The sequence below is a fragment of the Rattus norvegicus genome, chromosome 7 (genome assembly GCF_021556685.1).
Source record: "Rattus norvegicus strain SHRSP/BbbUtx chromosome 7, alternate assembly SHRSP_T2T, whole genome shotgun sequence".
Taxonomy (NCBI): Eukaryota; Metazoa; Chordata; class Mammalia; order Rodentia; family Muridae; genus Rattus; species Rattus norvegicus.
Window position 1 is genome coordinate 97,798,377 of NC_141540.1, and position 27,563 is coordinate 97,825,939.

Genomic DNA, 27,563 nt, shown 5'->3' on the forward strand with positions numbered 1-27,563 from the left:
CTTATCAAAAATATTTTATTTACAAAAAAAATCAATTATACTATACATCCTATAATGGAAATACATTGAATAATTGCTAAAATAAATACAAGGCAATTAATTCAACTTCTTATAAGAATGAGAAAATTTGACATTTGAACGTTATCAAAGCTTAACTTAGAACATAAATAGTTAAAAAGGCAAACTCAAGTTTTAGTTTCATTTATTTTCAGGGTGTGTTTGTTGCTCACTAGATCTCCACACAGGGAGAGTTGCAGTTTTTCAGAACTTGGAGGAACCACTTTGTACTCACAAGGTAGAATGTGCAGCTTTTCCACATTTAGTGTCTTGCTACATTCATGTGTGTTACGGAAGTCTGCAGTGAGGCAGCAGAAGATTGACACTGTGTCTGCTTCACCACAAGGCTTCTGTGCAGCTATTCTTGGGATCTGAGCGCATGTCTAATGGGACTGCACACAAGGCAAGACAAATCATGTGAGAAGTCAAATTCAACAACTGAGGCCCCATCCTAACTGAATTAGCCAAGTTTAGCGGAACTGGTGCAGTCACTTCTTGTATTTACCAGTTCCTAGTAATACTAATTACATGGTGACGTCATTTCTACTTGTGGAGAGTTTTAGGAAGGCCAAGTATGGAAGAGATGAAGAGATTGCCTGTGTAATTGAGAAAAAATACCCTTCCTGAGAATTAAAGATGACACTGGGACCATAAATGTGCCAGTTCTGAATTGTGTTGTATATCAGTTAGAGTTCACCCCTGGAAACATCACTACCAGGCAGGGTGAATTTGCAAATTCAGACACTAAACGGGGGAAACACACTTAAGGTGTACATGCTAAGGTCTGCCACATTCAGACCACAGAATAAAACTTTTGATGGATTGTATTGTATCTGTCCCAATCACAAAGATAAAGTCTCACCAGGTTTTCATTTTTTTAGGCCTACGCAAATACTGCCACCATCTCTACCGATGATCACATTGATCCAGTACAAGGAGCCCAGTGTTTTTTGTTTTTTGTTTTTTGTTTTACCGAAGACTAGCATTCCCTTTTGAAAAAAAAAATGTTTTCAAAAATTGCACTTTTCCACCCTTTCGGCCTCAACTTTAATGATTGGCTCTTGTACACACGTGAGTATGTATTTTTACCTAAAAGTTGACCGGTATCTTGGCCCTTTCTAAAAGAAATAAAATGTTAGATTATTGAAAGTTTACATTTTTTTCACAGAAATAACTATTCAATTATAAAATGTAGAGAAAAAAGAGAAACATTTTATTCTTTCACGAACATCAGTCAACCACGTTTCACATTTTGGGCAGGTTAATTTCTTATAGTACGGATTTTTTTTTTAGAACCTATTTTATTATATATATATGTATATAAAAGAACAAGTGTATTTTGCCAGAAGTAAAATATATACTATGGTGTGAAATTTTGTTTTTAAAAATTAGGTACAAAATTTAAAAACACAGTACAATTATATCAAAACACAGCATAGCCAGTGGCTTTTCGATTTTCCTTTGGCATTTCATTTGGTAAAGACAAACAATTAATTTTCCTTAAGAACAAAAATAGAAAGAAAAGAATCAGCTATCAAAACGGTCCATAAGTTAGGTTGTGTAGGTTGAAAGAGTGTTCCCTTGAGTTTTCAGAATCCTTTTCTTCCATAATCACCCACATAAAGCATGGCAAGTGAGGTATATAGAACAAACACTGTCAAGCGGATGCACAGTAAGGGAAAAGTGCATAAACAAAGACGTCATCCCGCTGTCCTAAAACTGTCGGGTTCACTCTCACTTTCTTCTCACTGATGTATCAATTTGCTTTGGCAGAATTAAAACTCAACCCATCATATGTCTTTGTTCAAGTCCCAGCAGCAGTGATATGTCTCCTGTGGTGGCAGGGTGCAATGCCACAATACTGTACAGCCCCTTGAGGAGCTAAGGTGTATGTGTGTGTATGTGTGTTGTATGTGTGTCTCCAGGTGTGACGGAAAACATCATCGTGAGATCATACATCAAGCACCATGTCGTACTGTTGTCCCTTCTTCCGCCTGCCACACTTATTGATGAGAACCACATACAGAGTCAAAAGCACGACCCAGTAGCACGCATAGATCAAGGTTCCCACAATGAGAACAGTCTGTTTGGATTCGGAAAATGGCTTTTTAGATTCCTTATAAATGGTGAAAATCACACCACCTAGAAGGATTGTAAACCACACGGACACTGGAATAAGTCCTATGAAATTAACGACAATGGTTTTCCTTCCAGATGTGCCCCACCCAGCTTTGTTTATGGTTGCAATTGCAAACATCTTGGCAGGAAGTAGACTTGACATGTACAACACTGAGTAGAGAGACATGAAGACCATGACGATATTTCCTCTAAGGCAGCTGGCGAAAGACGACTTGATGAGACCCACTAGCTGGACAGTTAACAGGAAGAGGAGGATGTTCCAGATTTTACCCCTGTAGAAGAGCTGGATGACTGTGGCAATGAGAAAGAAAGGAAAGAATCCAGTGATAACAGCTTCGTAGGTCATCCACAAGTGATGCTTGTGAAACCACATGGCATTGTATAGCCACTCTCGGAAGTAGGACTTGCTCCAACGGGTCTGCTGGTTCAGCCATCTCAGATATTCTATGGGTGTTTCAGTAAGGCACTTGGACCGAGCCGTGTATTTAGTTGCATAGCCCAGACTCAGTACCCTGTTGGTAAGGTGCCTATCATCACCGAAACTGCATTGGTTACCCATGAATTCCTGATTGTACCAGTCTTCCACAAACTCATGCAACAAGGAGTTTCTGTACATTCCCAGAGGACCGCTTATGCACTGGACACAGCCAAAATAAGACTGGCAGGCCCTTTCTATATTAAAAGCCATCCAGTATCTCACACTGCTGAGGAAGGAGATCCAAGAATCATACTTGTTTAAAATCTGCAAGTAGAAAAAGTAGATAAATAAAAGTTAGATTTAATAATGCCAAGAGGTCCCAAAATATCCTGAGATCACAGCCTGGCATGAAATCTGTTCTTATCTGACTCCATTTTGTCTTCCTTCCTTTCTGTCATTCCTTTACCTTGTTTTCTAGGGTTTTGTGGTTTGTTGGGTCTGTATGTTAGTGGACTTTTTCTTCTTTATTTTCATCTTCTTCTCGTGATATTATCTAGGCTCATCCATGCTGCTAGGCTGTAATGTCTAGTTATAGTTTTAAGCATCAATCATCAATCCCTAAATTTTCCCAGAAGCACTGTTGTAAATTAGAACCTAGAGAATTCTCTAAATTCTCTCTTAGTTTTCCTCTTCTTTATCTAAATTTTGTATGCCACTACATAGTCACCAATCTATTTCTTTGCTTATCTCATTATTGTCTTTATCAATAGCATGCACACCTGGGTCATACAACAAGACCAAGGATCATTTCTTTGTGTGTCTCATCTGGTATTAAAATCAAATGAAGTCAGATCCCATACACTGGAGGCACTCTGCTTTAACCATTGCATATTTTCACACACTCACCTTTCTGTCTGAAAAGCTTCGGCATCTTGTCATTAGTAAGTGTTTCTCTGCTACTAAAAGATCATGGGCCACTTAATAATTGTGCCTTTGTCTTTTCTTAATGTTGTAAAATTTGAATTGCTATTCCTTTTTCTCTTTTTTCTTGGTTCACTTTATTTAAATTTTGTGTGTATGAGTGCTTTTCTTGCCTGCATAGATGTACATTATATGCGTGCAGTGCCCATAGAGAGCAGGAAATGGCAACAGAGTTCTTGGAACTCAAGTTATATATGGATGTGAGCCATTGTATGAGTGCTGGACCCCAATGTCTCTGCAAAAGTAACAAATGCTCTTACAATTCAACCATCATCTCCAGACCTTCATACTGCATTTTTAAACAACCACCTGGTGGCCAAGCTGTGACCTGAGGGTGCCTGGTAGACATCATTGCTCATCTACACATTTCTGTGATACGTAACTTTTCAGTCACTATAAATATGTGTTATATGCCAGGGCTAAGCATATCTGTTCTGAGTTATTTCAAGTTAGATAAGAAAAAAAAAGGATTACAATGTATCTGATTCACATTCACAAATGGGGCCAGGAACAAGACCATGGGACATTGGAGCAACAAGCACTTAATGAATCAATACAAGAGTGTTCTGAAAACTATCCATACAAAAATAATGAAGCCAAATGTACCTGAACATCTCCCCCAACACCTCCAACCATCGGGTCCTCTTCTAAGACCTTCACCATCTCCACAGACGAGGCAGGGTCAAGCATGGTGTCTGAGTCACACACCTACAAGAGAGAAATCAGGAGATGACTTAAAGAGAATCATATTGTTCCTCAGCCACAATTGAGATTATGCTCTATACCCTTGGCCTTATCCTCACAAGACTGTCAGAAAATGTCACAAATGTCACAGAAGATTCTGTATACCATTGCCAACACAGTTCTTCCATTAATCTCAGTACACTACTAGGTAGGCCAGCTCAAATGATGGTTGAGTGTGGATCCTCAGCCAGTCCCAATTTGCCAGGAATATTTCCTATTTTGGCAACATAGCTGCCTGTCTTGGGTAAGATCTCAGTTGTCCTTTCACACACTCTAGGATTGGCTTTCTGCTTCTTCATCATGTTGTATGTGAAAGACTCCATCAGAGTGCCTTGAGCTTCTCAGTCTCCAGAAATGAGTCAAATGAGCTTCATTATACATCATCCAGTCTTGGGTATTTTGTAATAGAAATAGACCCTGCCCCTGATAAGAGCACCACAATATGTATTATTGGGACAAAATACTCATTTTCTATGAAATTCACTGAAGCCCAGCAAATATAATTTGACCAGAGTTGTTATGTGATGGGCTATTGAACAGCCTGACACTGTTTGAGTGTGAAACGTCCTCCATGATTTGATCTCTAGCTAGTAGACTAGTTTGGAATTTTGTGGAATCTTTAAAAGCATAAAATCCTGAAAGACAGATTTTGTAAATTTATCCTTGGTCTCTGTCCTCTCTGCTTACTATCCTTAAAGAGGTGAGCCAGTAGCTAGAGAAAGCTTCCTTGATCGAGCTGCCTTCAGCCATGACTTCCCAGTCATGATGGGCTTCTATTCTTTCAAATTCTCAGGGGAAAAAAATTTTCCCTCCCTTAAGGTGCTTCTTATCAGGTATTTGATGACAGCAATGAGAAAATGAGCTAATACACACCCACACTGGACACTAAATAAGAAGATTGGTGCATACTAACTGTTGCCCACTGCCCCATCATATTGTTTCCTACCATCGAGATTCTGGCTATCCTCATATCCTCATCCTCCTAGTCAACATTTATCCTGTTTACAGTCATATTCAACATGATGATATTTTGGTCCAAGATGGGCAACATGCTTGCTAGGGGCCCCAGAAGATTATCATCTAGTGGCTTTGTAGTTTTTTTAAATGTATGTATGCATTGTTTATGATGTTCATCTAAGAACAAAAATCACCTTAAGTGCATTTTCAGAGAATATTACCATTATCAACCAACACAACAACATAATAAGCAAAAGGAGCAATTTTGACAAGTCTCCAAACTTCTTTTAAAAATAATAACTTGAAAAAAGTAAATATATTATAGAACCATGGGCTCTCAAGAGTTAAAGACATTTATTGCATGTAGGATTAATCACATACTTTGTTAGCTAAGGAGTCAGAACATCTTTTTTTTTCCCTTTCTTTTTTTTTTTTTTTTTTCGGAGCTGGGGACCGAACCCAGGGCCTTGCGCTTGCTAGGCAAGCACTCTACCACTGAGCTAAATCCCCAACCCCGAGTCAGAACATCTTAAAAACACATCTCTTTCAACGTTATTAACGGCTGTTTGTCTGAAAAGATTTCTTGCTAATGAAGATTGCTGGACAGTTATTTAAATGCAATATTGGCATTTGTAAGTTTAAATAATGTACAGACATGCAAATTTAAAAAGTAATTTTATCACTTAGGTTTAAATCATTATGGTGAATTTGTGCTTAAATTGTGGATTTTACTTTTTCTGTTTTGCTAAGTAGAAATACTCCTTTTTAAATAAAAAGTTATATTGTTCTTATTGTGGCTGGGTTTTTTGTGGATTTTTTAAAATTTACATGTAGGATCAATAGAGCCATTTATTTATTTTGAGTAGGATGTAATAGGCAGATGTTATTCGCTAATACTCCATTTGAGGTTCAAGCATTCCAAGCCCAAGTATGCTACATAAAGTCATGAAAACCTGGCCTAGCCTCTCCTATGACTTGTTTATCAAAGTTTGCACAAACCTGCATGCTGGGTAGGAGGCCTGGGCTATGGGGAGAGAGAGGGGAAGGCACATAGTTCAGACACCTTTAACCAGCATCCAACATTAAGGCCACATGTACCTCTATTGACTTAAGTCAGGAACAGTAAAACCAGAAAGCTAAAATAAGCTTAAACCAACAGGAAAGGGGCAATCCAGAATTAATGTTCAAATAGCCCCACCTGCTTCAGAGTGTAAGCAAGCCACTTTGAAATGACTAAACTTGAACCAAACCTCTAAGGTTCGACATATTTAAATCGCCCACCTCCCACCTTGCAAAAGAAACCCAGAAGTTCTCTGAGAGAGGCTTTTCCATGAGCTTAGCTATATCAGGAACATAAGTTCTCAGAAACCTCCAGGGAAGGGGTTTGTTATCATAGGATTTAAGAGCTTTAAAAGAATTTCAGTTTCTGGATTCTGTTTAGAGACTCAATGCCAACTAGAAACTGTCTTTGCCATTTGGAAAAAGCATTTGTGCTCAGGGCACAAGAACATTTACTTAATAAGATGTGAAATAGACAACTCTCCTCCTTAAAATTATCTAAGAGGATATTGTTTCTAGTTTTCTCCTCACCAGTTAATAAGGAGAAATGAACGTTGGCTGCCTAGCTTAGCGTTAGATCCCAGGGCAGACATACACCAGTTGGTGAGAAGCTGAACCTCACATCAAATAAAGCTATAGGATGTGATTTGCCCACAGGAAATGGGGCACAGATCAAAAGTCTTTTTCCACACAGGGTATGATTGTGATTTGCTAAAGCACATAATGATTAATTATAAGATTTCACAGTAGCAGATAATGGACATGAATAATAATAATAATCTCTAAACAAGATAAATATAAATAAATAAAGTTAAGTCGAATCTACTATTAGGAAGAATCAGCTACCTTGGTTTAACTTCAGGAAAACCAGCAGAATCTGTTCATTACTCCCAGGGTTTTTTGCCAACATTTTAACAGTACCTTCTCTATAGGACTAGGTATTAAGAGGGATTGGTAAAATAAGGGGTTTAGATAATGATCATCGTGCCACCTATTTGGTTCTAATTGCCTAGGGGTCAAGAATGGATTTATGTGTTCGAATCTGAAAAGAAATAAAAGAGATTTTTTTATGATACGTGTACATTATATGAAAGTCCAAATTTCATTGCCCATGGTGTTGGTCATGCTTGTTCACATACTTGTAATCTTCAGCCATGTTCACACCACAACAAAGCCAAATGGTGGCAAAACATAATATTGACTCCCTAATGTTTTACAAGCAAAGTTTGTCAACTTTGGGATCAACGGGATTGGTTTCAGAAAAAGACCCTGCTTTCACCAAAAAGTAGCAGTGGTGCTGAGATTAAATATTTTACATCCCAGTTTTAATCATGCAGGCTTTTCAGAGGTTCCCTTCCTCTCTATAAGGTACAAAGAGTGGGAGTGCACAAAGCAGAGAATGTTAGCTAGTGTATAGATTTCTACAGTGAAGCCTGCTTGCTTTAAGAGTGCTTTTCCACCAAATGCCTTTCATAGTCTAAGATTCAAGTTCAAAAGCAGTCTGTATGTTTCACTTGCACTTTTGAAAATGGTATTTCCTTTCAGTTTCACTAGTGGATCCCTCCATATTTCACGTCTGCCTCAAAGAGCAGTGTAAAGTCAACATGGAAAGAGGAAATCTGAAACTGCTGTGGTTGACTACCATGAAGAAACAAATTAAAAAGAAATCAAGACCCCCTTATGGTAGCACTGAATTGATCCTTTTCTTGTTCAACTCTGCCTTGATCTTGACCCTCTATCTTAACCTTGAAAGAGTGAGACTATTTTTAGAGTGCGTGGGATTTGGTTTTGGTCCCCGCTACAACTTAATGATGAAGTAAATGGAAATTCTGCTCCCCTAGCCCAGTCAATGTCTCTAAATGAAAAGGGGAAAGGATAAGAAGTAAAAGAATGAATAAATAAACAGAAACAACAAAAGCCCTCACCATTAGTTACCGATGAGGAACCAGAAGATGGGAACACTCTCCCTAAACTATGCTAATGATACTCCAGAGTGAACTTACCATAGAAAGGAAAGAAATAAAGGGGGTGAACTTAGTGACAGAGCACTTGCCTAGAAAACACAAAGCCCTGGGTTTAGTCTCTAGACAAAAAGCAGAGAGAGAGAGAGGGAGAGACAGAGACAGAGAAAGAGAGAGAGCGAGACAGACAGACAGACAGACAGACAGACAGACAGATAGACACAGAGACACAGACAGACAGATGGAGACAGAGACAGAGAAGAATAGACAGAGACGGAGAAAAAGAGAGACAGAAAAGAGACAATTAAAGCAACACACACCATGCAAGAGTTAAGAATAAAAATAAATAAAAGTTTCCAATCCACAACCTGACAAGCTGCCAGTTCCTTATACTTGGATTAGATTCTTAACTTGAGCCCCTAAGCTCAAGTCTCTAGGCTCTTGTCCCTCAAGACAAACATATAGATTGTTATTATCCTTATCAGAAGTTTTCCATAATGGTTTCTTGATAAGATAATATTTATAAAGTCTTTAGTAATGGGTAGTTCCTATTAAATACTTAAGAAATAGGAATGGCAGACATGAAGAAGCATAACAAAACAAAAAAACAAAAAACCAAAAACCAAAGACATAAATTCCTGTCTCTAGTTCAAAGAAAGAGCTCTTGTTAAAGTTAGCATAGCTCAACTATGACCCACCCTGAAATGGAGGGACTTCAGAGCCTTACTAACATATGACAAATTTAGATCACACAAGTGATCTAAAATCATCAGTGAAAAAAAATTTACATGGATTTGTTATTTAGTGGAAAGAAGTACAAAATGTAAGCACGTCTTGCTTTTGTTTGATTTTTGACCACAATTAATTCACTACTTGTTTGGAGTACAAATTAATCCTTCCATATTTTGATCATCTCTTTTCTTCAAGTTGAGTCTATGAACACACTTCTAATATAAGGGACCTATACTGAGCTTTCCCCCCAGGCCTTTCATGGTTTTGTTGTTGTTGTTGTTGTTGTTGTTGTTGTTGTTGTTTATTTTTATTTTGGTTTGTTTGTTTCAAAACAAGAGCTCATTCTCCAAGTCAGGCTGGCCTCAAATTTAGGATCCTTCTGTTCAGTCTTCCTAGCGCTGGAATTACAGATGTGTGCCACCAAGCCCAGCTCTTAATCCCTTCATTTTGAGTTTTATTGGTGTGTTGAGGGGTGTGTGTGTGTGTGTGTGTGTGTGTGTGTGTGTGTGTGTGTTATGTATTTGTTAATTCACTTGTGTACATGTGTGTGGGATGCATGTTTGTGTCCTTGGATGTGGAGGCCTAAGGTCAATAACTGTCTTTCTTCATAGCCCTCTACCTCGATTTTTTGAGACAGGGTCTTTCACAGACCCTTAACTCAAGGATTAGGCCAGAGTGGCTGTCCAGTGAGGTTCAGGGATTCACTTATCTCTGCCCCAACTTCCATGCATCCTGAAATGCACTAGCTGTGTGCAAGCGTTTTATTTGGCGATGGGTAAGGAGGGCAGGGCAAGAATAAATTGACAAAATTCTGAAGAACAAAAAAAAATGTGCATTTCTATGGGTACCATGTGATACTTTAACATGTGCATAGCTTATAATACTTAAACCTAATTAATTATCTTTTGCCTCAAGGAAGAAAGTGAAGATGAGACCTAAGATACATAAGGAGAACACTTTCATGTGACTATTTCATTCACTGTCTACTTCATTCAAGTAGAACGTCAGTGTTTTGTTAAAAAGTATCAAAAGATGGGAGGAGCTAGAATCATACTAAGTTTAGGCTTGAGCTGAAAACAACAACAAAAATAATTAACTAATTAATTAATTAACCAATAAAAATGGATCCAGCAGGTGCCAAGTTCACGGAAACTAACAATAGCGCTGTATCTCTTTCCATGCAAAGATGTTCTCAACCTTATGTCTCCAAATATTATATTCTCATCACTGGCATAGGGGATATTTCTGTTTCCCAGGTTAGGTTTGCTACACAGAATTGAAAGTAGGCAAATGTCACACATAGCAGTTATTATTGTTTATGATATTAGTATTCTCTAATTTTACATGAAGACAGGAATACTAGATATCAAAATATTTCTAGCATGAATCCATGGTTAAGCTTGCCTAAGCCTTTGATTACATTTCCAAGCATTATTTTTTTTACATTTTTATTAGTGTTTTTTGAGAACTTTATAGATGAATATGCCTAATCAATATATAATCTATTTGTATTTGTGCTTCAGTTCAAATGTCTCTTAATTTAATGAATATTTTGAATATTAACACTGAATCATGGCCAGTAACACATGCCTGGAGAAAACCAAACTCCATGAAGCATATAATAGCTGTCTCATATTTTAAATTTCAAAAAACACTATACATGAGGTCAGTTTGAAAACTAAACTATCAACAAAGAGCACACAATAATGTAGGTGCTGTAGTCTAAATGACTATAAGAGCAATTATTAAATCAGCAAAGTAAACAATAACCTTGTTTGACCCCAGTTAGAACATGTACATTGGCTCACTCATAGTTTTTATCATTGTTTATATGAACATGACTCCCCAAAAATACTATGAATATTGATTTGGAGGTGAGAAGTAAGTTTTAATGAATAGAAGAATTTGAAAATATAGAATATAAAACCAAATGAAACTTTCAAAATATCTCAGTGGGTAAAGAATGCTCCAACAAGTGGAAGATTTCAGAGTCTTTAGAGCCCAAATAAGACTGGGTATGGTTACATAGGCATCTCTAACCCCAGTGTCTCTATGACAAGATGTGAGGTGGAGACTAGACTATCCCCAGAAGGTTATGGGCCAGCTAGCAGGATATCTACAGCATCAAACCACAAGCAGTGACACTAGAGTGCCACCACTAGTACTCCATGGTATGTATGCATTCACACTCACACAAATACATGTATAAGTGTGTGTGTGTGTGTGTGTGTGTGTGTGTGTGTGTGTGTGTGTGTATGTTCTATGAGTATGATGCCTTAGGGTGCATTTAGGAATTATGTGGCTTTATTTTTTTCCCACTCAAAGAAATATGGATGCCTATGATACTGCTATGATAAAATAATGGTAAAATTGCCACTCGTAATTCTCATTTCAGAAAATGTTCATATTTGTAAGATTGTTTCTACTTGGGAAATCCCTAACACACACATCAGGGGATGGTGGCTTTTTCTCTTTGTATCACAAACTGCTGACTACTCTGCTATATTATGCATGCTAAAAGATAAGAGACATAAATCAACAGTTGTATAATGTGGATATCAAAATATATCTTACCTTCTAATAATGTCATGTTAAAATTAATCTTAAACTTCTGAAAACTCAGGAAAAAAATCATGAGTATATAATAAAAATCATCGATCCATTCTTGATCACGTATTTTGTACAGATAATTTAATTTAGTTCATTCTGATTTTTAAGTACATAAAATAGACTATCATAATGTGTGTTCCTTTTTTTTTTTTTTTGTTCTTTTTTTTCAGAGCTGGGGACCGAACCCAGGGCCTTGCGCTTCCTAGGTAAGCGCTCTACCACTGTGCTAAATCCCCAGCCCCTATAATGTGTGTTCCTTTGATAAATAAAATAACCAAAATGAGTATGCTTTTGAAGATATAAAAAGGACTCTTCCGCTTTAGAGAAGCATAGGCAGTTAGGTTAGAATATCTCCCTTCTTGAAAAATGGTGTCATTACAAAATGCATCCATTCAAATGTCTAAAATCCTTCCCTTTCCTCTTTCACCCTTCTCTACCAGTAAAGTTTATGTTCCTCTCACTGCATTTTCTCATTTTTTTGTTCTGTTTTTCTGTTCTCTCTATCTGTGAGAACACTACCATTACCACAGGGAAGGCTGCTACTATATAGCCTTTCCCTTGTCTGAGAACTTCCTCAGTAATCTGGAACAATGCTGAAAGTTTGAAAGGCTACAAGTTGGGGACAGTAGTCAACTGAGAAGACAGACAAAGGTACAGTCCACAATTACTAAAGCTTTATTCCTGAGCAGAACCAGGGAAAGTTGTGGGGTCTCTGGAGATTAGCTAGAAAGGACAGCATTGATGCAGAAAGTCAGTCAGGTGGAGTGCTATTGAAACAGGATACACAACAGAGGGTAAGGATGGCTTTAAGAACATTCAGAAACAATATTGTTGGGTTTCTCCTTCGTAGGAGGTGAGATCATCTGTTAGGAGTTAGGCAGGGAGGAGTTTGGACAGGGAACTGGGAGCATGGTGAAGATATGAAATAATAGGTCATGAGAACAATAATCCAGAAATCCAAACTCAAGTGCACAGAGTACTGAAGAGCACTGAAGACCAGCTGTGACTAGAAACCAAACGTCTTGACCACACCTCTCCATGGTGAGTCAGTATTCTCACAAGTACGCAGATGGTCACAGTCTTCCTTAGCTCTCTGCCACCAGCATCTTTTCCCATGGGGCATTGCTTCTTTCTCTCCTTAAAACATTTACCCCCAGGTTCATTCACCAGCAGAACTTTGTCACCACCATCTTCACACCTCTCTGCTTTTTGAGCCAAGTTGCCCTCTACTTTACAATTTCCAAAACTTTGGATCAGTCAAAAGAGAAAATTAGAGTATTCTGTGTTTAGTTTGAACCTTACTGCCATTTTATAGTCAAGCATGGTTACCTTACAGGAGATTTGATGAGGGACAACATAGGAAGAAATGCCAGCTTCAGGATACTAAATGATTTTTAATATTGTTTGAGTGCTTGCCACTGGATAAGAGTCTCCGAAGGCCTCAGAGCCTAGATACCAGCAGCTACCGGGGCTGGTCTTCTAGAAGGTTCAACCTGGAGGAAGACTGTAGCAGAGAGGCAACTATATCCTTTCATATTTTGTATTACTTTTTCCTGGACGGGCACAGTACAAAGTCGTCAAGGAAACAAAATTCAAAACAAGAATGATGGGGAAAGGGGGAGTGGGTGGGAAGAGTAGGTTAAGAAGAAGGAAAAAAAGATCTAGCACACACAATGATGTCTTCACTGAAATTGAGGAATGTAAGTAGTATTAAAGGCAAAATATCAAAACAGATGTTTTCTCACTTAAGGCACGAAAGTTGATTGTTCGTATTCTAAGTTATCTGTCATATCTCCCTTGGGAAAAGTTCTATCATCCTCTGATTTAGCTTCCAAAGTTAGAGCATGTAAACAAACATCAAATATCCAGAAATAACTGAAACTTAATACCAAAAGGTCTACCACTGAGAAATTAGGAGACAAACAAGAGAACACTTATGTAGGCTCCATGGACGTGATATTAATATGCAAACAGAAACCAGTAAACTATCTTCCATGCTGAAAACACTAACTGAAATTAACCCCATGGTAACAGATGGTACACACTATATATTTTAGCATAAATTAGAATGTACTATAATAAACAACATATTTATAGTAAAATCTTTAGTTATGCATAAAATAACATTGTAACTTTTCCTAAACTGTAGGGATGTGTTGTTTGCTATAATTATTGTTAAGCACTTTTAAGATTGGTGTATTCTATTTTGTAAACTGAGGCTCAAGGTGAATGACTTTCCCAGTCAATAGCTAGTTATCACCATTATTAGATAGATCCTCAGGCAATGACTCTAAAATCATTACCCAATGCCAGCTCATTCTTATTACTGATCCTGGGAGCAGGATAGGTGTCAATGAAGACCCCTGAACAATAGAATCCCACTTCTGAAAACAGGGCTTCACTTCTATGAGGATGAAAAAAGGGCCAGGGCAACTTGCTTGTGCCAGATGTACTTCTCTCTTCCTGATCTCATCATGATCAAAATCTAACTGAAGAAGCTGCAAACAATCAAAATTGCCCCATACTTAGTGGGAACCAAGGGAAGAGGAGCCTTACAGAAAGCTAGAAGGGAGTTAAGAAGAGACAGAGCCTTCCTAATTTTCCAGCAAGCACACATCATCCCAAACTCTTTCAAAGGTCAAGTTGCAGTGAGGTAATGCTGTTTGGGGAGTGAAATAAACATTACTTTGGTTTTGCTCCCTCTATGATGGCCTCACTCCTCCTTTTCATTTTCTTTTCTCTCTCTCGGTTTTAAAAGTCTCACTCTTTTTACAATCAAAGTCATTTCTCACCACTCTGCTTTTACCTCATTTATCCACCGATCACTGTCTAGCCTTCCCTTCAGTCTGCAGCTTTTCTGAAGAACTTTCCACTCAGGCAAGACACTGTTTTCTTACAGAGCTGCCACTACTGCGCTGCTGCTGTTGTTCGTGTGTGTGTGTGTGTGTGTGTGTGTGTGTGTGTGTAAACAGTGTGGAAAAGGATGTTGGATTTTCCTTGGCAGTACCTAGAGGGGCAGAGAAGAACTAAGGAAAAGGGAGAGAATGAAAGGAGGGGTATGCTGTCCAAATAATCCAGATTTCTAACCAATTGCATACACAAGGAAGCACTTTCATAGATGCTCTTAACAGCTTTACAAGGTTGGGTTTTTTTTTCCCCTGTCTTTCAAAATGTGCTTTTAACAGTCCTGCTGTTTTCCAATGGTCTGAAAGGAGCACTGTGTTCAGAAGGGACAAGGATGGGCTATAGCATAGGACTGGAGAGATACAAAAGCTGCTTTATTCCAATGTATGTTTGCCCTGGCAGGCATTTTCAGACCTACCTGTACATAATCCACGCTTCTGCCCAGTGCTCTGAAGGCGGTGTACATGACTTCTCTCTTTCCACCCCATTTTTGCATGATGCAAATACTCTTGTTAGACAAGACCAATTGGGTTACATGTTGCGAACTTTCTTTATGGGACTCTTCTGTCTCACCAGGTCCCCTTTCATGGAAGTTGTTCTTCCAGATGTAAGTGACTGATTTGTCCCTGCCCATGACTTCACTGAAGATGTCCATCATGTAAAGGTCGTCATCTGAATTTCCATCTATGACCATCACGACTTTGATCCCAGGGTAGGTCAGCCTTTTCACAGATTGCAAACATTTCCGTAAGTAGTCAGGGTCTTCTTGATACGCAGCAATGCAGAGAGCTACAGTTTTGTTCAATTTAATGGGGGTTTCAAGGGACTTTTTCATTTTCCGGTGTTCCAAAAAGGCAAAGAGGCTTTGGATGATGAGGTGTGAGGCTAAAAAGGCACCATACAGCCCAAAGGAGAAATAGTAATTATCTGTTTGGATAAACTGGTAGCCAACAATATAAGCAGCTGTGATTCCGAGGAGGAGAGACACTCCAAACAGTGTGGTTCCGATTATTCTCAGGACACATAGAAACCTCTCACAATGCATCTGAAATGTAATCAGAGATATGCGTGGTTAACCACTCTGATTCTTTGCATGTCACATACAGATATTATGGGTGGCAGGAAGAACTCTAGAAAGGGTATTCTGGAGTCACCCATTTAGTTTTATTCATTTTAATATTCGCTGTTTGATAATTTCATACCAGTATTCAATATGCTTGATGAATTCTAACAGTCTACTTCCTCCTTTCCAACTGGTCCTATGTCTTTTTTTTTTAATCCACTTTGTCCACTTACTGTTGCCAATGGTACCTACCGTCATGTATTCATACCATCAGGGAATGAATCACTGATGAAGACAATTCCCCAGCAGCCCCCAATGTCAATAGCTCCCCCTCTAGGAGTATGACTTGGTGTGCCCCTCCCCCAGGCAGCATTCAGGAATTGTAAGACTTAGTTTCTCACCTTAACTCATTATGCTGACACCTTGGCACATCTATAAATCAGGATGCGCTGATAACACAAGGCACAGGTCTATTTCAAGCCTCAAATGAGTGGGTAGTGCCAGGATTTGTTGCAATGCACTGAACACATACCTTCTTACATTGTTTTCAGAGTCTTGGGTCATTTGTTTATGTCAGCTCTCTCTGTCTATAACCACAGTTAGGCATCATACTAAAATTGTCTAAATGCAAAGCAATCCTTTTGCCTGCTCAATGCTTTCTTCAGCCCCTAATTACAGATGAGTAACAAATCCACAGGAGACTCTGCTGAATTTCCCAATGATGACTTCATTTTATTTCGAACGCATGTCCCTTAGGCTGACATCTTCTCTACGCATCTGGATGAGGTTAGAGATTAGAAAAACTGAGTTCTGGGACTAGCTTATCAGCTAGTGCTATGACCTTGTGTGGATCATCTCACATCTATGGATCTCAAGGTTTTTGTTTGTGTGTCTGTTTGTTTTTTTTTTAAGACATGCTCAATGACAATGTTTACATTTTACAAATTCCCCTTTGCCCTTAAGATTCATTATCCCTAGATGTCCTGTGTAAAGATCTTTCAAAGTTCCAGTGTTCAGATGTCTGTTATTTCCACTCACCCCTGTTAGTTGATACAGTCGTGAAGATCAGGAAAGTAACAGCATCATAGAACAAAAGGCATATCATGAGTGTAATGGGATCATTGGGTAAGAAATAACAGCCCCTGGATTCCAATGGCTGAAGTTCAAACTAAATAAAAACATCTAGCAGGTAAGCCTTAAGCCTGTTTTAGCTCCCAATTCACCCCTAAATTCAGCATTTATCCTAAATAAAGTTGGTGTGGTGTGTGTGTGTGTGTGTGTGTGTGTGTGTGTGTGTGTGTGTCTGTGACTATGTGTGCAAGTACATATGCACCTGATTGTGCATGCGTGTAAAAACCAGATGACAACCTCCAGGGTCATGTGCCCCCAGTGCTGCCCACTTCTGACCAGTCCATTTATTTATTTGGAGTCAAGGTTTATTACTGGTTTGGAATTTACCAATTCATCTGGACAGTTCAACCCAAGAATCTGTGTATATCTGTTTTAAGTAATTTAAGGACTAGAGAGGCTTTTTATTTTTTTTATTACCCCAAACATGTCTGATTCTGAGCATTGGAATTTTGCTTCACAAATCTTTTTCATTTTAACACCCCCACTTGTAGAAATGCACTACCTACTGTAAGATGCATAAGTGCTATAAATGCATGTTTATAACCTGTTATAAATGGTATAAATGCTCCTTTCCTCAGGTTTTCACAACCACTTTGGGAGTTGGTCATATTTGCATATCATTAATACATAATAATTTACAAAACTGAATGATTTTGCTTTAAATAAGAAATTTGACACAAAAAAATTATCTCTATAAAAATCTCTTCTTTTATATGCTACTTATAGTTTCCTAGTCCTTATCAAACTCTAAAAATGAATATTCTATAGGAATATGGTATCATCTTGGCCGTTAACTACTGTGTGGACATTTTCTGATTGTATTGCATCTAATTATACTCAAGTAGGTATGTGTTCCACTGCTCCGAGATTTCTGTGGGTCTTTCCACGAGTAATGTTACCACTCTTTGTCTCCAGACAATATGGTGGAGCTACAACATTAGGGGCTGTGGAAAATTAAGGCATGCCTTTTCTAGTACAAGAGAGAAAAATTTAAAAGAGAAGATAGTCTCCCTCCAATCTTCATCTTCCCCTGGTTTGAATATATTTCAGGAAAGTTCTAGGCAAATGTATTACCCCAAGGTGGAAAGAGAGATTGGTAAATGCATTAAATATGGAATGATGTCACTCACCAATCAAGGCAGCTGCATGGACTAGTTTGGCAAAAACTGACTTAATTTTTGATTGATAGATAGATAGATAGATAGATAGATAGATAGATAGATAGATAGATAGATAGATAGATAGGTAGGTAGGTAGGTAGGTAGATAGATAGATAGATAGATAGATAGATAGATAGATAGATAGATAGATAGATAGATGATGGATAGATGGATCTCATTAACCTTAGTACAAACAAGGTAACAGAGAGTAGGTCAGAGCCCTCTGCTGGCTAGCTTTCTATCTTGTAGACATCGTTTTCTTCTGGTACATGCCTATGATCAGGCTCTTCAGACTCTTCAAAACAATGCTGCGCTGAGGAGCAAAGTGAAACAGTGTGGCCAGTGTTTCTAGAACCCAGAGTCACAACCCACTTTAAAGGAATCGTTGGCCAGGAAGCTAAAAAAAAGCACCCTGGACAAACTACTGATGTGAGTTACACTCTGAGTATATGTACAGGACAGCACAGTGTGAGCTATGGAGAGCTGATAACAGCAACCTTAGCACAAAAGCAAAGTTCAGTCTGCTGGGAAAGGGAGAGCTTAGGAGTATTCAGTGAGAGGTGAGCAAGGACGCCATCCCTTGTTAGTTAACACAGCTGACAGGATGCTGAACACTCCCAGAGGGCACATTAACCAATGCCTAAAGGTGCTGTAAGCACCAGACTTGGAGGTCATCATTTCCAGCACATGAGTCATTCTCACAAGAGTGAAAAATTTCAAGGGGACCAAAGCATTTGCCAGGGAGAAGCTTAAGTGTGTGCTTAGCTTGTGCTCAAAATCACCATCACTAGGGAAAGAACGGCCTGCCAGTCTTCCATTATTCACATTTTCCCTGCCTTTTATCAGCACACATGGATATAGAGAGTGTTCACATAGCATCTGCTGGCCTCAGCTGAGGTGGGAACGCCCTCTTACATCATAGGCGTCTACAGAATGTCCTTTTGAAGCCTGGGAAAGTTGCTAACAAACTGCAGAAATGTGGTTAGAATTGAACCTTTATATTCTTGCTACAGCTCAGCACTGCCTGGTGAGGCACGCAGAGCATCTCAGTACAGGCCAAAGGGCAAAAAAGAACTTTGTGAAGTTCTGTTTCGCCAAGCAGATGCGTCGATCTCAGGGAGTGACACACAGGACTTGAGTGTGTGTGTGTGTGTGTGAGTGTGTGTGTGTGTGTGTGTGTGTGTGTGTGTGTGTGTGTTTTAATTGCTCTGGCCAATTTTATGGATGTGGGCACCATATGTGTAAAACTTCCTGAGACAATCCTTAATTCAAACACTCTGTTACACAAACCTACTTTCCCACTAAAAGAACAATGTGTCTATGCAGCTTCTCTGTTCAGTTAGAGAAAAAGGACTGTTTCAGTCCTAGATCCTAAGATGACTTAGAAATTTACATTCTGTAAATATTAAAAATGTAAAACTTGAATTTGGGGAGTGGCAAGATCACATTTTTAGCTCATTGACTTTTACCTAGCAACTGGACTTGGATTTGATAGCAATTACTTAGTAAGTTCCGTTCTCCCCAGAAATCTAGGTTAAATCAAAATGTAAGAGAAGGGGTTACTCAAACACAGTATAATCTCACAGTTTATCAACCCCTGTCCATCTGTCCATCCATGTTCTTATCTACCTGTTGTTTTTACTAGTGTATGCCATGACATAAAATATTGCCTGACTTACAATTAATGTGCCATAAATATCCACGGAGTGAATGATAGTTCATTAAAATCCTCCTCATCATCGCCATCCCATTTGTAGTGGCTGCTAACATTTGTTTATCATTTATTCACCTCAAGGGGTAGAGAAAGGCTTTTGTTCCATTTTAAGGTATAATATTTTTCATCTTAATGTCTATAGGCGGCAAGCATATTATTAATCGTATACTACAATACATGTATATGACAAAGAAAGAGACACGTTGAGCATGGAAGTGACCGGCCCAACGTCATGAACCAGGAGTAGGACCCACACAATGTCCAAATATTCAGAGAGCATTTTCTGTGAAATTGAATCATTATGAGAAATTAGACACAAGTCTCGTTTCTAGCTAAAACAAACAAACCAAAACTGAATATCATGAAGAAAGAAGGGAAGAGCTTTAAGGTGTGTTCTTGCAGGTATGGTGTGTAGACAGTGAATATGGAGCTGGATATACTGCCAGGCAATACTCAAAACCCCCCAGGCTTCTGTACTTTCCCATATGCACGTAGCCTGAAGACATGGAAAATAGTGTTGCTTCCGAATAAGCTTCTGGCCCATCTATGCAAGCACAACTTTAATGGCAGCAGCAGAAATCCCGCCTTCCTGTGAGAAAGACACTACTGTTCCAAGAGCTGCCACCTGTGGAGAGGACTATACTGGTCACCCATCTCCCACACGTGAGGCCCCGGGTCAATAAGCATCAGACAGAGCCTTTTCCTCACCCTTGACCTTTTGTGTCATAAAGACAGGAAGCTATTGAATAAGAAGAGGCTATCAGCTGTGCTCCTTGTCTTAGGACCCTGTTGAGAACAGAGTTCTCATAGGTTTCACATAGCACTCATCTACATTTGATCTGGGGAGCTGACGTTCACTCAGATTTGTTGCATGTGCATCTGGAAAAGCAACTGAAATTAGATCAGATGGTACCTTCCCAGTATTTACAGTTTAATGACTATGAGGAGTCCCAGACTTTCTCTAGAAGACTTTGGGGCAATAAAGATAATAAAGACAAAAGATATGCATGATTCCTGAGAGCAATTATAAGTTGCAGTCTGAGCAACTTTATGAGTACGGGGTCATGTTTGGGGTACAAGGGATAAGAGGATCATCTTTTATGCCCTGAAAGGCTATCCCCTGAGGCCCCACTCTGTTCACCAATCTTCACACAGCTTTGCAATTTGGCTCTAATGACTTGTGGCTGTAATGTGTGCGTGTATGCTGACTCTTCAACTGGAGAGATTATGAGGCCTTGGCCAGTTTAGTAAAAGTTTTGAAATCAGATGTACTTATGTTCAAAAACAGCTTTATCGTTCATTCCAGAGAATGTGGCCTTAGGAAGACAGTGAGTTGAGAGTGAATCCAAATTCCTCCTTTTAATCACTGTGTAACCTTGAACAAGGTGCATAATAAGATAGGCTACCTTCAGTTTCTGAAACTATAGAATAGAGCTATCATATGGAGTCTCAGAAAAGAAAAAGATAATGAGATTGACAAAAAGGAGAATCCCATTCACATACTGAAAAAGACATAACTATTAATGAAATCTTTATAACTTTCTTTTCTTGAAATGCATTTTTACTTGAAATATGGTATATACTTAAAAATCTTTCTTGTGGTCATTGTTGATATAAAGCAATATTTTAATGCAAATAAGGAATAATAATTTGTAAGTTAAACTTGTACTTCCTTTCCTCCTCATTACAACTTCAAATCCATTAAAGACTCTAAGTTGTGACCAATATGTAATCACATCAGGGCACAGAGATGACAGGATTCACTTAAAGGATATTTCTTTAACGAGAGCATTGTTCCAAACTCTATCAATATGTAAAGCCAGTACTGAGACATGAACTTTCTTTACCATAAATTAATTTAAATGTTTTATAAGTGCTTCGCTTTTAATCCTATAGGCCTCATATTCTATGCACGATCTTTAGAACTGGGAGTGTTGATGCAGGCACGTGACAGCAGCAATGATGATGGTCACTTTTACAATAAAAGATCTCCACACGGGGTAACTTTCTGCCAGCTGGTCGTGAACAAAGTGCGGATAGTGAGTGAAAAGTGAAAATGTAGTGGTTGCCAATTATTGCTGTAGATAAATTGACCTGAGGACACATAAAAGCAACTGTCACGTTGCTGATTACAACAGCATTCCCTGATACAAGCTGCAACCAGAGTAACGCAAGATTTTAATGTGCAACAAAACCTGGGCTAGCACTCACTGAGTTACAGAGTTGAAGTCCTCCTTCCCCGTGATGGGCATGATGTGGTTTCCTTCTGTGAGGTTTTAGAACTAGAAATCTGGTTTAGAAGGTGAAGATCATAGGAGAGCAAGTCTTCATAGTGGAGCATACCAATGCTCTTCTCAAATGTGACCCATGTTTGCTCTTCTTTGAAGTTGCCTTGCCGTTTGTAGCCTCACCTAGGTTTCCCTACCTCGAGCCAACTAGGCGAGATCAGAACACAAAGCCTTTTAATACCCCTGTCACTCAAATGGAACTTTAGGTTTCAAATGTCTCTCAGTTGCGACATCCTTTTTAATCAGGGGCTTCTACAACGTCAGCCTTAACTGCTAGTGGCTCCTGACCTTCACCATCCTGCACAGTGTTAATAGTGGAAGAGGAAATCAGAGTTGACATGGAATCTTCTTTTGACTTGGGCTTAGAAACCTACTCTTTAGGTTAAAATGTTACACAATAAAGTGCAACACAAACGGCCAGACTCTGTGAAATAATGTAAAGCTATTTGTGTAGCAAGTCCATAGTCATTCTATACAGGTTTCTGTGATGGAGAAAATGATTAAAATAAGTTGTGGTAACTCATGGCAATGGGTCTTCTATATAGGAAGCTTCTATATAGGAAGCTCTAGCCCCTATTCAGCTAATGCACCAGCTCCAGGAGATCTGTCCCTGTCCCCCAAGCTTCTAGAAGAACACAGACTAAGTAGGCATGGCAGAAAAGACCTCAAACAAGACACAGAGCTTATGTGCTAGTCCCTCATTTGCATTAATCTGTGGACTGCCTATCATGGAATATTCAGGAAGTTAATAATCTGCAACTCCTAATCCATTCTCAGATTTAAAATTATATTTGTAATAAAAATTCCTGAAGGAGATCTCCACTTTGGAATTCAAGATACAGACTTCACCCACAGTGCCAAAAAAAAAATCTTTGTTGGTACAGATAGCACCAATGGTAATTCTGAAACTCAGTGTTGGGACGAGACATCCTGTAGAGTCAACAAGGAGAAAAGCAACCTAATTTACTCTCTAGTAACTGTCTCTTAGGCAAGTCCTGTTTTCCTGGACAGCAGCTGACTGTATATCATATTGACTTTCTGGAGTGATATTCAAATGTGATGCTTATCGCTAATCAGTTACATATTTGGACTTTATATGCTGATGACTTTACTTGGTAAAGTTTGGGTTAAGCTTTAGACAGTTCTATCTTTTAAGAAGCAAACTAGGTAGACTGTATCTAATCGGTACATTTACAATGCATGCCTCAAGTCATCTACCTCTGGTAATGTTTATGGGAACAAGAATAGGGAAGATGGTATTCCAGACACAAGCTTTAGTTCAGAACCTCCACACAGGACTGAGGTTTGTCTAGAATTGCGAACACACAACTCATAACATGTCTCTTAATTTTCAATGAAAAATGTAAAAGAACCTTTCTATATACTAGTAACACCTGTGGGAGAGGATTGTTAGTATTCAAAACACACGATCTGATTTGAATTACTAATCTTATCTAGGAAAATGTAAACATTGAGTTTATGAATGAGTCATCTTGCATAGGCTGGAGGACAAAGAGCAAAGATTTAAAGTTTTCAACCCAATTATCTTTGCAAAATATAAACAGTCATCCTCTATAAATAGGTTCCTGGGCATGAATATTTGTTTTAGCTCATTCCATGGAAATGCATGGAAAAAGCCTTCTATTCTCAGATCAAATATGTATTGACCATTCAAAAATTTATTCTTAAAAGAACCTATTTAAAACTCATCACACCTAGATTTAACACCTCCAAAAGTATACTGCCTTATGCCTCTCTTCACTGGGAAATCCCAGGCTAAGCCTTGAACTCTACAGTGTGCTGGAAAGCTAGTCTCCCCACTTCAAGGAAGCCCATCTACTGTTTGCTTTAGACTAAGCAGACCTTGAGTGGGTATGTAAACTCTGGACTCTGACTGGAGGGAGGAGGGGGAGCTTCCTGGCCAATCAGAACCTCCAAATCTATTCCATCACACACCCCTCCCAGGGTGTGACATCAAATGCAATCCCAGCCCAGCCACGTGGGTTGAAGGAGTGTAGTGTTTCTATGCAGCTGCTACAGAGTCTCATTTGGCAGTAAAGGGTCCCAGGAGGTAATGAAGTGAGCTGGGGTGGGGCGGGGCCTCCTGGGCTTCTACAAGTCCCAAGCCAGGACCGGGTTGCTGCAGCTGGCTTCCTAGTAGCACGGGTACCCTAGTCAGGATAGTGTGTCCCAGAGTTTAGGGGGATGTCCAGAATGACGCTGGTGGAAACAGGCACCTACGACTGTATAATGAGACCTGGGTCTTAGAAGTCTCCGTCCTCGGACACCGCCTATGCTTCCAGTCCTTCTTCCAAATCTTAATGGTCCTTTCAGAGCTGTTTCCCCTGGGCTGCCTTTCTTAGGCTAGAGGAAGCCGTCTCTGTCGCCACGAAGTTCTCACCCTTACACAGACCTTCCTTTCAGCCCCGCCCTCTGGTTCACCGGGGCCGGTTTCTAAGCCCTGGCTCACTCTGGGCGGGAACCTCCGTGACGAATTCAGCCCAAGGTGTTGATTATCCGGTCTTTGGCTCTCCTCCCACCTCTTCCCAGGCTCCCAGGGCCCCTCGACCCCACATTGGGCAAGGGGCTAGAGACAGAGTCCTCAAATCGTCGCCCACCCCGCCCCCCCCCCAACAGCATCTCCAGCTGCATCGGAGGAAAGAAGCGCCAGCGTGCTCCGTGCCACGTCGGATTTGGCTCAAGACTGGTTGCAGCTGCGGGAGCGCAGCGCTGTCCCCGCGCACGCCCTGGCTACGGGCTGCTTAGCTGGGCGTCCGGCACAAGGAGGGATGCGCGCTCTCCTCTCTCCCCGAGTGGCGAATGCCACAGCCTGCGTGAGGGACCCCTTGCCCCAGAAAGGCTTTCGCAGGATGGCTGTGCCCGGATGCTCACTGCCTGACACTTAAATGGAGTTTGGAAACTGCAAACGAGTTGGAGGCCTTGGAAAAGGGGGGAGTGGCTGAACCAGGATGGTAGCGCGAAGAGGTGGCTCAGGACTTTTCCTTCCTTACGGTCTCTTCCAGCTTAATGTAGCTGGAAGCCAGGATCGTTTAACCCTTTCAGTACAAGTCCAAATTGAGCTTTTTTTTTTTATTTGTGACCCCACCCCACCCCCTGCACAGAACTGTGTCAGGGTGTTCCTGCCCACATACTGGGGGGTTTGGGGGTAGGGGGGTTAGGGGGGGTTAGGAAGGTAAGGACAGTTGTGGGATGAACTTTCCTTACACAGTGGAAATCATTGTTTTCTAACTCCGGAGTCCCTTTGACGCTCGGGAAGATGCCCAGTGGAAAAGTACACCTCGGGACCATCAGCTTTCCTTGGCCACGCCAGTTACCTGTGCGCCCAGAGAGGCAGCGGATTCCACCGAAGATAAAAACCCAGGGTATGCTACAAGACTTGATAGTGATTGGCAGTATTCCCTAATGTGCAGTCTGTTGGGGGGCGGGGGGGGGGGTTGACTTCAGACCTCAAATGTTTCTATAGAAATTAGGTATTATTTTTTAAGTTCTGTTGATAATTTCTTCTCTACCCCCGATCTAGCTAAGGCATTCAAAGTTCACCCCAAAGCGCCTGTATAACGTACCTTGTTCAGCTCCTGCTCATAGACTCGTCCTCCGCCTGTCTGTGTGGTCCCGGAGGGTCGTGGAAGGAAGTTTCCAAAATTGAGGTAATAAGAAATCAGATGAATTTGAGACGACCGGCCAAAAAAAATAAGAAATTTAAAAACAACATTTAAAAAAAAAATGGGGGGAGCCTTAAATGTTTGGTTCTCCCCTCTTTGAGAAGAAAATGCATTAATATGCTCTTTTATTATTTCCGTTGCATTTAAGTCTTCTAAATTTTTTTGTTAAATGTGCTTTAAAAATAAATTAAATTTTCCCCTGTTTTGCTATTTGCTCCAATCCCCTTCCCTCCGACAAGGCAAAGTCTCCTTTTTCCACATCAACCTAAAAGTCCGGTGAAGACTCAGCAGAGCCTAGCAAGAGCGGAATGGAGGTCTTTGGCTGGTTCAAGTCCCCGGTTCAATGGGCTGCTCAGAGCCAGGACTGGGTAATTCTTTCCAGACGCCTTGACTTCTCCTTCTTCGCTGTTGTTGCCTTTCTGCCTCCTCCAACTTAAGGGGGTCTTAACTAGTGAGCCGGTGGGTGTTTTAAAAGGACGGAGGAGGGAGTGGGGGTGAGGGGAGGGGAGGAGGGAGGTGTAGACTGGGGAACCCGGAGGGGAGGGACTGGGCGGGATGGGAGGCGGGGAGGAGTGGGGGGAGAGAGAGAAATTGGCCATTCAAAGCCCTCTCAGAGCTAGAGGCCGCTTCTAAACTCCAATGAATTCAATTAACTTGATTGTTAACGTGTGCAGAGAAACGCAGCGCACAGATGCTGACCATCGCCTGATACCTCTCCACAGGCAGTGGCCAAGAAGTGGGAAGCCCTGCTCTGTAAATATTGCTGAGGTCTGTCTGTGTGACAAGGATTCCCTCTGCTTGATAAACTCCCCGTTACAAATAAGTGATTTGTTTTAAGGCCAAACGGTTTTCTTAGGCTAAATCACTGCCCCGAGCGGGATACCGGCTGTGTGTGTGTGTGTGTGTGTGTGTGTGTGTGTGTGTGTGTGTGTGTGTGTGTTTCCGCCCGCGCTACCTGGAGCAACCCCAAACCGCCTAAGACGCTTAAAAAAGAGCGACTAGTCTGCCATTTGTTAACCCTTTCTTCCTGCCAACTCCAAACTTTCTAAGCAAATGGCAAATGTCAACGTCTCTCCCTTGCAGTTTTCGCTGTGGGTGGGCTGAGTCCTGAAATGAGGAAGAATTTTAACATTTATTTTTTTCTTATGATTCCCAGACCTGAAAACATGCAAAAGATTTTCGAAAGGAGGTTTAAACTAATGATGATAACGATAAACCTGAGAAAATGTGTACGGAAGCAGTCGCCTCTTAAGACATCTGAAATTACTTTTGCTTCTTGAAAGTCTTTTAGTTAATGTTTTCAAAATACTTTTTAAAAATTTCAATGACGCCATGACTGGACAGTTTGTTTTCTCGGTTATTTTTCTCAACCTAAGGGCATCCGCGCCCTTTTTCTTTGATCCTTGCAGTCCCCGCCCCTGCCCCCACCCAAAGCAAAAGGTAAAAAGGAAAAAAGTCCATGAAGCACTATGGACGCTAGGTGGCGCTGTTTAGGAAAAAATGAAAGCGGATTTACGCAGTAAGGCTAAAATTGAAATCTGGTAAAAATCTTAACTTGCCTTTTACTTCCTTTTCTGTTCTTCCCCACCCCCCTCCTCTCCTTTCTTTTATTTCTCTACGTGCTCTTGATGTGGACTTCGTTTGAGTTCTGCCGCATCTTGATGTCTGGGTTATGTGTTCAGGATAAGGTCCGAGTATAAATTTGGAATATAGTTAAAAGTCAGACAAAAACAGAAAAGTAGAATAAACCTCGAGTGAAGCTTGCAACACATCGGGCAGGTGTGGAGTTGAGGGACGGGAATAGGGTTGCAGAGTTTGACTGCAACTACTAGTGTCAGCCGACCCATCCCCCCACCCCCACCCCAGAGCCGGATCCGCAAAGCCAGTACCCCCCCCTCCCCTCCCCCAACATACCCAAACACTCAGCCACTTCACCTCTGAGAGGCATCACTTTGGTGACTG

The 27,563-nt window shown here is 40.3% G+C and overlaps 1 protein-coding gene and 1 long non-coding RNA gene across 2 annotated transcripts; one reads left to right on the forward strand and one right to left on the reverse strand.

The window, feature by feature from the left end:
- Positions 1-26,009, reverse strand: Has2 (hyaluronan synthase 2). Its single transcript, NM_013153.2, is given in 4 exon segments — positions 1-2,938; positions 4,202-4,303; positions 14,981-15,607; positions 25,503-26,009. Coding segments are annotated over 3 exon segments (1,659 nt in total). The 5' UTR covers positions 25,503-26,009; the 3' UTR covers positions 1-2,008.
- On the forward strand, positions 24,457-26,934 carry LOC108351495 (uncharacterized). The gene is made up of 5 exons (XR_015624816.1): positions 24,457-25,301; positions 25,460-25,586; positions 25,841-25,969; positions 26,276-26,369; positions 26,758-26,934. It is a non-coding gene; the product is annotated as an uncharacterized LOC108351495 (long non-coding RNA).
- Positions 26,935-27,563: the final 629 nt, after the last annotated feature.